Source organism: Danio rerio, chromosome 20 (genome assembly GCF_049306965.1).
Source record: "Danio rerio strain Tuebingen ecotype United States chromosome 20, GRCz12tu, whole genome shotgun sequence".
NCBI classification, from domain to species: domain Eukaryota; kingdom Metazoa; phylum Chordata; class Actinopteri; order Cypriniformes; family Danionidae; genus Danio; species Danio rerio.
The window spans coordinates 41900753-41914661 of NC_133195.1; the positions used below are offsets into that span (position 1 = coordinate 41900753).

The window sequence follows — 13909 nt, forward strand, 5'->3', positions numbered from 1 at the left end:
AGCGCCAGTCACAAATATGGCGATGACAACGAGCCAAAACGATGTTCAGGTGCAGCAGAAAGAAGAAGGGGAAGAGGATGAACAGTCGATGTCCAGATCTGACAGGTGAGCAGATCAGATGCTTGTCGAGCTCAGCTTATGTTCCGTTGTGGTCAGTTCCTCATATGTTCATCCAGTTGGCAAATAAAGGACGGTCAGTGTGTTGATTAAGTAGCAACAGTTCAGCAGTCAACAGACAGTGTTTGTAGTGTATTGTTAGCTTTTGTTAAAGATACAGTTAAGATACAGAGATAATAGAAAGAGCACAACCGGTGTGTTTGTGTGTGTGTGGAGCTGCTGGCGTGGCAGATCTGGAGCTTAAAACCGAAAACGAGTAATGAGGAGGGACAGCTGCTGCAAGTGTGTATTGAATGTTTTTTTTTTTTTTTTGCTTCTTTATTGAAACGGATATTTTGTAAATGACTTCAATAACAAACATACAAAATTCCAACTTACACAGAAAAGACAGTTATTATAGTAACAATGGTAAATGCAGATCAGGTTAAATAAATTTATAAACACTCATGAAACAGTTAAAAAAGGGGAATTTTTGAATTGACATACATTACACAAATGCAGCAAGAGTAAAGGACTTGTGTATCCGTGATATTTCCAAAAATAATTATGATAATATTTAGGCATGGTTCGATAATGTAAAACCGCCAACGTTTTCTGTTATACTGTTCCTAAGGTAGCTATAAGACTTTTTTCTTTAAGTTTTTTTTAGGATAACAGTATCTTCAGCAGAAAAAATATCAAAACATGCCGTTTTAAATTAAAAAATCTCTGAAATTAATGAAGACAGCATTAGTCAATGATTTGTTTGAATTATTTAGCCTGGCATGTTTACTGTTTCAAAATATTTTAAATCTTTAAAATTAAAATAAAATCTATTGTTTTCAAAGGTGAAAAAAGCTTTTGTTTTTTTACACATTTAAAAAGAATATATTTTAGAGCAGTAATCACAATACTGTAAAGCTGGGATATTTTTATCCAAAGTTATCATACTGTCAGAATATTATACCATCTCATGCCTTATAATAATTCAAGAATCTACCTTCTTATTTTTAACCAATCTAAGAGATTTAATTAAAACATACATTTAAATAAAAAATGAGATAAAGAAGGCTGCAAATTTTTGTTTGTGAATAAAATATTTCTCATACAAAATAAAGTTAATAATGTAGTTCTCTGGTATATCGGTTTTACCTTTATAGTAACAAATATTATCTTGTAGTTGAAAGGGGCTGGAAGAAGCAATGTAATGACCGATATGAAGATATAAGCTATTCCAAAAGCTTTTTGTTTTTACACTGAAAAAATGTGAACCAAGGTTTCGTCTTCAGTTTTACAAAATGAGCATGAACTATCAAACTCCTTATACTTTGCCAAAGTACTAGTCACTGGATGTATGTTATGAAGAATTAAACTGAACCTCTTTTGTTTTATTGGGAATGCAGTACTTGTGAGGTTAATAGCATTTTTATATTTATTGAGCCTGACATGTTTTCTGTTCCAAATTATTATAAATATTTCCTAAAGTAAAATATATTGTGCTCAAAAGGGTAAGAAAGTTGTTGTTTTTTATTTCATTATTTTAAAATAACGTTTTAGAGCAATACTGTGAAACCGTGGTATTTTTATCCGAGGTTATCATACAATCCAAAACTTATACCGGCCCATGCCTATTTGAAATAGTCCATAATGTATTATTTTCACTAGTTATAATGAAGACATTTCCATAAAATGTAATAATAAATAGTTCCCAGCTTCATGTAATTTAAATAAGCATCGTATAGCTCAGTAAGTCACTCATTTGAGTGCCAGCATGTAGCACAATTCTGTATTTTTAGCTCAACAGTATTATGAATATTTCTTTGTGTGGGTCGCAATTTCCACTAATAAGTGAAAGACTACATCTTACCCCCTTCATGGCCATAGAATTAGCAGTTTAAGAAACTTTGTTAGCCGTACAGTATTTGTTTTTCAGTGCGATATTCAAAGCACTCATGAATATATGCTAAAACATGACATTTCTGGCATGGTTATGGTAAAACTGCTTTTTAAACCATGTTTACGTTATATATTTAATTATTCTAATTTAAATATATTAAATTAATTAATCTCAATTGCCTGCTCAATTATGGCCTCTGCTTGACTTTGCACATCCTGCATCATGACTGTTGCGGATACACGGATTACAATGTTGTTGCTGAAACAATGGCTTAATCTTTGTTTCAGATATTATGAGATAAAACCAATTATTCCTCATGTGAATCACTCAAGTTGTGGGCACAGGTTGTGGAGCAGGTTGAGGCATTTGCATACTTGGATTGATAAGCATCTATCTTATGTGTAGCAGGCACAAAATAAGATAAGGTCAGAGGAGAATAGAAATAGAAAGAAAGGCAACAGTAACTCGAATAACCACTTGTTACAACCGAGGTATGCTTAAGAGCATCTCTGAATGCACAACACAACCAACCTTGAGGCAGATGAGCTACAGCAGCAAAAAACTACTGTGGGTGCCACTCCTGTCAGCTAAGAACAGGAAACTGTGTCTACAATTCGCACGGGCTCACCAAAACTGGACAATAGAAGATTGGAGAAATGTTGCCTGGATTGATCAGTGTCGATTTCTGCTTCAACATTCAGATGGTAGTGACCAGAGGCAAGGCTTACCTACTTTTGAGGTGGGCCTTTGGAACTTTTAATAAAAACTGATCTGCGGAAAGCAAGTGTCTGGATAGAGTGTAAATGACAATCAGTTGGGATAAATATTGAGGGCCCAGACAATGTAGGGCTTTAAACACAAAGAGAAGGATTTTAAATGTGATTCTTTGTGTCACTGGTAACTGTAGGTGAGCAATCTGAGACTTAGGCAGTCCAAAATAGAGAGAAGTGCTTGATTTGATATTAGTGGTGCTTTGGTCCTTGAATCTGCTGTTTATGAAAGAGAGATGAACTCTAATGCCTTTTTTTAATCAAAATAAGAAATTATTTAATGAATACAATAAAGATCATATGAAGAGTTCAGATGCAAAAACCTCTAAATGTCATCTGAAATTTTCTTCTTAAATGATAATTTTATCAGGCTCATGTGAGTATGTTTAGTCATTTTACTTTCATGCCAAAGAATAACTTCTTTTCATGGTCTTCAAAGTAAAATAACATAAAGGGGTCAGAGAATAATGCTCCTTTTTGAGACGGCACTTAGGTTTGGCATCTAAACTCTTGTTTGTTAAACCAAACTACAGCACAGTGAGATGAATTTAGTAATTTTGTATTTATTGTATTGCATTATACACCCATTGCAGTCTGACATATTCTTTACACTCCTTCCAAAACGTTCAAAGAATCAGCGAAAAATGCGTACACCACCTGTCACACCAATGACTGCAGGGTTTCCTTTAATCCTAGTGTCTGAGTCAAAGCAAACATCCTCCTGAGCCTTTCAGCACAACCATTGTGTAATGAACTGTACTTCACACTGAAAGTCCATTAACATCAGTCAGTGTCCAGCCTCTGTTCATGTGATGAGAGCCTTACTCAAATGAGTCTCCAGGTTTGCCTGAGCTGATGTGTGGTTTCCTGGACTGGACATGAAGAAAGTCAATTCCCTCTACCACACCAACAGAATTGATCATGTGAGCAGCTCTTTCTGAGGGTGTTGTAAAGAACCGATTCCCTCAAGCTCTCCATGACACAGTGCTTATAGCTTATGCTCAGGTCAGACGGAGATGTGCATGATTTTTAAAGGCATATCTGATGGCAGTGTGCTTGGACACTTTTTTTTTTTCTTCTGTATCTGGATTAATAATTGATTCACTGGGTTTACATGGACATCAGTGATATTTTTTTTTTGTTTACCTTAATCTGAATCTCAATAATACGATTAAAGTGTTTATACGAGTTACTTTTAGAATGTTCCATTCATGTTATAGTACATATTAGGGCTGCAGGATATTGGAAAAATCTAATGTATTGCGGTATTTTGTTTTGCTGCAATTTTTTTTCTTCAGTTTTTTTTTTTTCTCTTATTTTTATTTTATTTATTTTATTTTTTAAATATAATTTCAACAAATAATTTAAATTGCTCTATTTGGAAAGATTTTATTTATTTAGATGGACTGGCATGATCAAGTCTTTTTCTGTGCAGTGCATCTGCATAAAAAATAATACATTACAAGCAAATATAAATACAACAGAGCAAAAAATAAAAGTAAAATATTAGGTGCGTTCGACAAAGCACAGCTGCAGTTGGGAATCCACGAGATTAACCGAGCACAGGCGGGGCGGAGTTGAAAACGGAGCTGTCAAGTGGGACACTTCGGGGCTCAAACTTGCTGCAGTCATAATGACTGATCACATGGCATGATCATTTATTTATTGCAATAACAAAAGATTTACAATAGAAATAAAACTGAATACAGTCTTTATAGTTCATTTTTAAACAATAATGGGATTATGAATGAAATTATGAATTATGATTATGAATTAAAACAAACGCATGAGAAATAAGGGGAAAATGAGAGGGTAATAAAAGGGAAATAAATATCCACAAATAAACACAAATTCTGGGAGTTGAAACATCAGTCTTTAGGCTACTAGATCGTGAATAATATGTCTAAACTGTTCCAGTTCTTGATGAATATGCTAAAAAGGGGCGAAAAGTGCAATGTGACTGTGCCTTAAATCAGTAGGCGGGGCTAAACAGATAATGATTTAGAAGCAGGTGTTGATCATCATCTGTGGAGGCGGGGTTTAGCCAAATTATTGCTTTAATAAAGATACACAACCTATTGTTTTTGGCAGATTAGCTTTAATTAAAGCTAAATTTCGGTTTCAGATGAATTCGATTTGAGGTTTGAAACTTACAGGGCGTTTATAATACATCTTTTATAATAGACCTTTTATACGTCTAATAATCAAGAAAATTTTTATGTTTCAGTTCATAAACCCTTTAAGTGAATCCATATGACAGAAAAATGATGTGTTAACTTATTGTACGAATGTCTGTTTTTTTATGTGTATATAATTTTAAAAAATTTGTCTTTATTTTGTGGCAGTGGTGAGGATTCCCTTGATGGCCTTTTGAGAAACCGATGTCCCCTCACCCCTTCAATTTCCCCTCGAAAACGGACCACCAGCCAAAGCAAAACGGAGCCTCCACTTCTGAGGACTAATAAGAGGACCATCTACACTGCAGGACGTCCGCCCTGGTACAATGTTACTGGAACAACCTTTAAAGAAGCCTTTGTCATAGGTGTGATGGTTAATTCAATTTCAAATTATTTTAACAGCAAGTTTGAGTCACCTGAATTGTTTTAGTCTAGCTTTTATCATTTAAATATGAGATGTAAAGGGATGGTTCACCCAAAAATGAAAATGAGCTAATTTATACTTTCGCATGTGCTTTCAAACATTTATGCGTTTCTTTCTCCTGTTAAAACTTCCATTCCAAACTATTATCTGTCACAAACAACTATTCATTAAAAGGTATTATTTGAATTACAGTAAAGAAGGTATTTTGAGAAATGCTGCCTGCTTGGACCTATAGAATTTCATAGTAAGTTTTTTTCTTTTTGTTTTTGTGTACTATGGAAGTCAATAGGTCCTAGCAATCAGCGGTTTTTTTAAAATATCTTTTTTACTGTTCAACAGAAGAAAGAAAATAAAATAAAGAAGTAAAGAGTTAGTAAGGTTGAGTTGTTCATTGTACACTGCATGGTTCAAGTGACCCAATTTCAAATTTGTTGAAATTGGGACACATATATTCCGATTTACTCAAATCAGATTCAGGCCGTCTTCATATGTGGAAATTTATCCGATATCTAAAAACCACAGTGAATGATGTCCAACTCTGACTCGTTCATTTCAGAACAGATGTCAACAGATCCTTAAATCTAATAAACTAGGACAAAAAAAAAACTTTTATATTGTCATGTAGCACAAGTATTTAAGTATGTTAATGAGAGAGAGAGAGCGCAAAGTCGACCACGTAATCCAGGGCTATTCAATTAGCGGCCCGCGGACCGAACCTGGCCTCCGAGGCAATTTGTTCGTCCCTCCAAACAGTGTGACCAAGACATCAAAAATAAATTTAGTTCACTCAAAAAGTGGCCGCTATAGTTATGAAGTGACGTGCGTCTGTTCAATACAGCACAAGCTGCAGTTGAAGGCTGCACAGAGTGTGAGTCGCCATAAGTGAGTGGTGCGGCAGCCGAAAACATTTAGATATGTTTGTAGAAAAGGCTTTTTGTACAATGCATTGATATCGTCAATAGGGATGCAACGATTAGCCGATTTCACTATTAACTGCGCTTTAATTTATTACAGTTAATTAATCGTAAAGGCTTCTCTAAGCCACATTTCTGTTGCAACGTGGGTGTCTTAAGGAGCAAAAATACAGCATATGGGCTCTTGCAGTTATGTAGATGTGTCATCAACTGTATAGGATGTCATATTTCTCCGGCCCTTCGTTTGGGATGCTTTTCATAAACCGGCCCACATGACAAACTAATAGAATAGCCCTGATGTAAACAATATAGGCTAAACTAAAACTGTTGCTTACATCACGTGCATAAATCACAACATGCAAATGACATTGGGAGGCCTCCTGGTTTAAAAAAGGCCTAGATTAAAAGAAGAAATGTTCTGTTCAAACTATGGTAAAACAACTTTTCAAAAAGAATAATGAAACTAATTAAACCCTGCAAACAGATTAAATACAGGAATGGAGAAAAGCAAAAAAAAAAATTAGATGCAGCCAATTCCAAAATTGGAATTGACCATCAAGATTTGCAGTGTAAATGCAGCCTAAAGGATTGCAGAAATTTCATTTTTGAGTGAACTATTCCTTTAAATACACTTAATCTAACAGGCTTGCAAAAATTATAATCATTAAGCAAAAATGTTTGTTCTGCATGCTCCTTTAATATCACATCTTAAAATTTCTCGAAAAACATTCCGAACAAAATCTTTATTCAAATTCTAATGTGATAGTAAGGTTTGTGCATGCAGAACAAACAGTTTTGCAAATTTTATTTTACTTAAAAAAATAAAATAAAAAATAAAAATTTTTCATGGTTAAATGGACCCTTGTGATTCATTTTATTTTTTGTAAGTCATGTTGTAATGTTAAATAACAAATTACTGAAAAATTGACAAAAAAAAAAAAACTAATAATATAACGAGACCATAATTTACAATGATAGTCTATATACGTCAGTCTGTAAAAGCAAAATTAAACTATTTTGTGAAACTTTCACTGAAGACATTCGGAGTGTGAATCTGGCCTGTGAGCATGATCTCTCAGGACTGAGCTCTGAGGTCATTAGTATGCAATCCATTACTCACAAAGAGCCTGTCGTATGGGTTACAATTTCACACTCGGATGTGCTTCAGTCAATTATTCCTGAAAAAAAAAAGAAAGTCTGGTGTGGCTGTCGTTTCTGCTCGCTCGGTCAGAGAGAAACTAATAAATTCACCCAAGTGAAATGATCTTCCCTTAACAAAGGTCAGGCGAGGGAGAGGATGGAGAAGACTGAAGCACTTTTAAGTAACTTTAGTTGATAAAACAACAAGATACTTTTTGTTATTCCCACTGGTGGTGTACTGTATCTCATTTCATGAAGTTTTTTTATTGCTTTATGGCCTTTTGTTATGTGAATGCTTAAAACTTTAGCATCTGAAAATGCTGTTGTCAGCAGAATGTCTTGCATGACTGAATTTTGTGTATTGTGAAAGCCACAAGTTGTGCAATTCCTGTTTTATTTTTAGGACTTCTTTATTAATTCTAAGGTTAAATAGATCCTGGTAATTAATGTTAAATTTATAAACATAATTTGAGGTTTAAACTTTATATTAGCCCGATGACTTTATAATTTTGTATATTTTGGGAGATTTTGCAGCTTTTGAATTAAAATAATACCTTTTTATTAATAGTTGGTTGTGAACGATAAAAGTTTGGATCATATAATGTATTAATATAAATATAATAGTATGTTTTGCTATTGAACTCTAAAATAATAAAATAATAATAATAAAATAAAGGCCAACATAATAAACACCTTGTACATTTTTGAATCTTGATTGATATTTATTAATTCACAAAATATGTAATAATAATAATAATAATAATAACTTATTTGCTAATTTCTGCATTAAATATTTCATTTTTTAAATAACAAAATCTTTGGATGTTTCTAAAAACGCATCCATGGAGTTTGAAGTTATATATCATAGATCAGACTGACAAATCCGATCTAATACTTATGTAGTGTTGTGCAAGCTACTTGGAATATTTAGTGAGCTAAGCTTTTAGTAACTCTACTTAAAATGTAGCTTAACCACACTTAAAGCTGCCCTCTGGAAAATGTAGCAAGCTAAGCTAAAAGCTACATGGCACAAGTAGCTTAGCTACATCTACGAATTTTTTATTTTATTTTTTTAATCAAAGCAATTTCAGTCCAAGTCAGTTCTGTCTGCTGTGACAAACAGAAACAAACTTAACTAGACAGCAAAAACAAAAGCAGAAATGTTGTGTTGCACATTTAAAATACTACAGTAATGTATAGTAAAGGTGACGAAGTGGCGCAGTAGGTAGTGCTGTCGCCTCACAGCAAGAAGGTCTCTGGTTCGAGCCTCAGCTGGGTCAGTTGGCATTTTTGTGTGGAGTTTGCATTATCTCCCTGTGTTAGCGTGGGTTTCCTCTGGGTGCTCTGGTTTTCCCCCACAGTCCAAAGACATGCAGTACAGGTGAATTGGGTAGGCTAAATTGTCCGTAGTGTATGGTTGAAGCTGGAAGGGCATACGCTGCGTAAAACATATGATAGATAAGTTGGCGGTTCATTCCACTGTGGCGACCCCTGATTATTAAAGGGACTAAGCCAAAAAGAAAGTGAATGTATGAATGAATGTATAGTAAAAGGATGGATATATATATATATATATATATATATATATATATATATATATATATATATATATATATATATATATATATATATATATATATATATATATATATATATATATATATATATATATATATATATATATATATATATAGGAGGTTACAACAATTTGGTGTGAGTCGAGACATTCTGTTGCCAATTAAGGAAAAGCAAAAGCTGTCGACTAGTAAAAATTACCAGTGCAATTGCAGGTAAAGCACAAAGACAACTAAATGAAATGTATTTAATGAGAATTAAACATAAAGCTCATGACATTATTGATCTCATCCCATAAATATAACATTTCAGCTCTTGTCATCAAAAAGACATTTGCAACCTCAAGTAAAAAAATGTGTATGAAATGTCCTTTATGCCGACCGCCATTACAATTTTAAATACTGGGTTTTAAGTAATATTAGGGTTAATTGAGTTTTCAATGTGATATTTGTGATAACATTAAATATGTTTGTGTTGCCTGTTTTCTGTGATGTGGTTGTGTGGTAAAGCCAAATATAAATTTCCACTTGTTGAACAAATTCTGCTCATTTATTATATTAATTATATTATGATCACATATCATACGACAACAAATTAGACTCTAAAACCTTGTTTTCTAGTTTTTAAAATGTTCTCTATGTACATTGAATTATGAAATGATCAAAAAGCGAAGTTCAATATTGTTGTGTGATGATCTTCTGGATGTGTTCTGCAGGCCTGTGTGGAGGAAGTGCCTCTGGGAAAACCACCGTGGCCAATAAGATCATTGAGGCTCTTGATGTTCCCTGGGTTGTTCTGCTTTCTATGGACTCTTTCTATAAGGTATTTGTGATAACTTAAGTTGAAATGAGACCACATGCTTTAGAATTCCTGAGAAATTTCACTCCAGATCCCCTGGCCTGTTTCATCAGTGCTGCTAATGCTCCTAGATGCATTCGCAAGCCACTGTGCCATTAAAGTGCTCCAAATGTAAATTCCTCATGTGCTAAAGCCACTGAAGCATCAGCGTCATTTGCTGTTGCCCCTGCTGGATGTGCTGAAACTCTATATGGTCTACTCATAAATCTTTGTTTGATTTTAATGGCATATCTTTCAGCCTATTAGTGATCTAATTAAGCGGTTCAGTCAATCAGTTTGTCTCTCCCAGTGGTCAGACGTCTACATGGTTTTCTGTTAGTTAGTTTGTTTTTGTTTATCATCAATGCTATTTTTGAAAAATGCTATCTTTTATTAAAATAGATAGGTAGTTCACCCCAAAATGAAAATGTCTTAATTTACTTGCTTCAGGACATCCAAGATTTAAAATAGTTTTGCTCCTTTTTTTTTTCTTTTTTTTTTTCAGCTGAGCATTTTAGCTGAAACTGTTGTACTTGGTGATTTAGTAAAATGTATGTCAGTGGCTCAAGCGAACACGTCGAGTATACACCAGGCTTCAGTGTGTGCGGTGACTAATGTCATTGTGGAGTTTGTCGAGGTTCGCTTTGGGTTCCCGCGACATGATTTTGGCTGGTGGAGCTTTTTTTTTTTTTTTGAGACTCGAGACAACAGTTTGCACTGCGCCGCGTTTGATTTGAGTTGAATATAAAACACTTTGAAAAATTTTGCCTGAAACAGCTACGCCTCTACAGATATAACCATGTGTGATCATAGGGATAATCAGATGGCCAATAATTCTTGGCTAGAAATTACAACCGCAGTGGGAAAGGAGGGCAATTTTTGTTAAAATGTTTAGAAAAACTTGAGGGATAAATTTGTTAAAACCAAAAAGAGAGGCCTTGGCAAAAGTGGAGATTCGTGTGGTTTTAATGCACAATCAAAGTTTTTATTTATTTATTTTTTTGCCATTTATAGTCCTGATGTAACTATACTTTACAATTATGAATTTAATAGTTACAAAACTATAATTAAAGAACAAATTTTTCCTTTGATAACTGGAAGCAATATTTGAACCTATTGGTTTACAATATACTGATGCCCTGTTTTTAGGCTTTATTGTTGATAATGGTCCGGAATGTTGGACCATTATTGCCTTTTTAGCAAAAGTAGAGGACAGAAACTAGCCAGACAGTAATTGTGTCAACTGTAACTGTAACTGTCAATTGTGGAGTGGGCTAAATCTAAAACAAAAATGTCTGTATTTTTTAGTAAGTGTACTTTTTTGTTATTATTTCTGTCATAATAAAAATATAAACTTTTATAGATAAAACTGAGATATGAACAAAAGCTAGTGATGCATTAAAGTTTGATTTTAAAAAAAGTCTTGGAATTGTTAAAAAAATCTTTATAATCATTAAAATAAATTATAAAATAACTGGATTTCTGTGTGGAGTTTGCATGGGTTCTTCCGGCTGCTCCGGTTTCCCCCACAAGTCCAAAGACATGGGTTACAGGTGAATTGGGTAAGCTAAATTGTCCGTAGTTTATGAGTGTGAATGAGTGTATGGATGTTTTCCAGAGATTGGTCTAGGCTGGTTATTCGCTGCATAAAACATATGCTAGATAAGTTGGCCATTCAATCTGCTGTGGCGACCCCAGATTAATAAAGGGACTAAAGGCTCATTAACACTTCTGCGACAAGCGCATGTGTATGCTACGGTGCAGCCTACGCGTGGATGCATATCCGTGGCCATCAGCGACGTTGATGCGCACCTTTCAAAAAATGTAACTACACCTCACAACGATGCATAGCGCAAGCTCTGTGATTAGTCGGCTTGGTAGCTCTGACGAGTGTGGGTGGAGGTGGGAGCCGCGTGAACCTGATGCAGCGAGTGTTAACGTGTGGAGTCCCGTGAAGGAGCTCTGGATGGAGACAGTTTTGTGTTTACCTTATGATTAAAGTTGTTGCATGTCTGCTGATTCCAGCCTCAAAATGAGCGAGTTTGAGCCACTTGTACATTAAGGAAGCGATCAGAAAAAAACAAAACACCAGTGAAGAAACTCAACACAAAAGAACAAACACTTACTGCCAGCTAGCGTTTTGCAAGTGTTATTGCAGAGCAACAGAAACGGCACGCAGAAGTATAAATGCACAGCTACGCGCATTGCATGCGCCGTGTGTCACTCCGATCAATTGACACACAAGTATAAACTAGGCTTAAGCTGAAAAGAAAATGAATAAAATGATCAAATAATACAATCCACCGTGGTGCTGTGTGTTGCTTGTTATAGACTGGCTGGACTTTGTAGCATCCAGCTGGGTGTTTTTTGGGAGGCATATTTAATAACTGTTCATTTTACATTCTTTCTTGGCCCATTATGTACCTGCCATGTGTAGAGAAATAATGCTGATATGAGATATGAAACAGTTGGTAGATTGGCAAATATATTGAGTGGATATGTTTGTAAATCTGACTTTGAAAGAGTCAGCGCTTCACCAGCTAAATCCTCACCACACATCACGCGGCACTCGTGTTTTATCACAAAGGGGCAAACAACACTGACAGCCTACAATCCTTGCACAACATTTTTATCTGTTTATCTTTCTCTTTTGATAGTACCCAATATTAATCTAAGATTTTGGAAACCAGATCTAAATTTAGCAGGAACGGTCGGGTCGGGCAGCAGGTGAACAAAAGCTCAATATACAGCAGGAGCGGGATATGACCTGGCGGGATCGGGTGCCCACCTTCAACTAGTAATCTTCTGTGATGGGGTATTTATCCATTTAACTTTCTTTTCTTGCAGGTTTTAAGCAAAGATGCTCAAGAGCTGGCTGCCAAAAATGAGTACAACTTCGATCATCCTGATGCCTTTGATTTTGAGCTGCTGGTGACTGTGTTGAGAAAACTGAAAAAGGGCAAAAGCATTAAAGTGCCTGTTTACGACTTCACTACGCATAGCCGTCGCAAAGAGTGGGTAAGTAATCTATGACCTCTTCCACATCGTCAATCCACAAGAGTTTAATATTATTTGTCCACATGACACTGGCATTCGCGTTAGAGATGCGCGGATGGGCTATTATTTCATCCGCAACCGCATGACAAAATTCATCATCCGTCCGCCATCCATCCGCAGTAACATTTTTGACCAATTTTTAAAACCGCACCCGCCCGCCATCTGCTGATTGGGCTCTTTATTTGAATGGCTTATTCCTTTTTATTATTAAATGAATGTTTCTTTATTGATCATTATAGAATAGAGAATGACTTTAATGTAGACATGCAGTTAATCCAAACGTGCAAGTCATTAATTGACGACGCTTTGAAGTGACGCTAAAGATACGAGGACGTGTCTTTTCACTTGATTCGATTCCTCGGTCCTTGAGTCTTTTCCTTGCGTCCTTCCCTCGTATCCCGTTGGGGTGGAAACACGAGGAAAGAAAGCAAGGAAAGGAAACGAGGATGCACAAATAAGAAATGAGAAGCACCCGAGCTCTCAGAATATCAGCAGTGAACTCCGTCTCCAATCGTCGCACATGGACAAAAGTAAATAAATAGCCTAAATTAAACGCATTGTACTATACAACTTTTTTTATTGTAGCCTAATAGAAAACGCATTGACACATCATTTCAACATGCTGCTATTTAGTCTACTACTAAATGCCTATTTCACTTTATTTTTTAGTAAATAGATAGAATAATAAGTCATTTACATTATAGCCTAATAATGTTTACATTTGTAGTTGTCCATAGCAACCCCAAAAACGTACCTGATTGCCTTCCACATCTAATTAATGGGCACAGTTTTTCGACTATTTTATTTATTTATTTTTTAATTTTTGCTGTGGATGTTATTGAGCTTGTAGAAATCAGAAACAACACCAGTTCTGCGACAAGATGAACCTTTATTTATATCTCTATCAGACAATACCTATTTTATATGCCAAAAGAAACAACAGGCAGTAAAAAAATATTAACATAAATATCTTAATGTAGGCATAGGCTAAAACGTCATATCGTGCCTAAGCCTTGTAGGCT

At 35.1% G+C, this 13909-nt stretch overlaps 1 protein-coding gene across 8 annotated transcripts in view; it reads left to right on the forward strand.

Annotated features, from left to right (window-relative positions):
• Nucleotides 1-13909, forward strand: part of si:ch211-243j20.2 — a 50090-nt gene continuing 36181 nt past the window's right edge. For all 8 annotated transcript variants that reach the window (XR_012396007.1, XR_012396005.1, XR_012396004.1 and 5 more), the window contains exons 1-4: nucleotides 1-105; nucleotides 5109-5305; nucleotides 9709-9815; nucleotides 12678-12848. Coding sequence is in view for 3 of the 8 variants with exons in the window: in XM_002665748.4 (XP_002665794.1) it covers nucleotides 17-105; nucleotides 5109-5305; nucleotides 9709-9815; nucleotides 12678-12848 (564 nt within the window). In the remaining 5 variants the exon portion in view is untranslated. The remainder of the gene's footprint in view (nucleotides 106-5108; nucleotides 5306-9708; nucleotides 9816-12677; nucleotides 12849-13909) is intronic.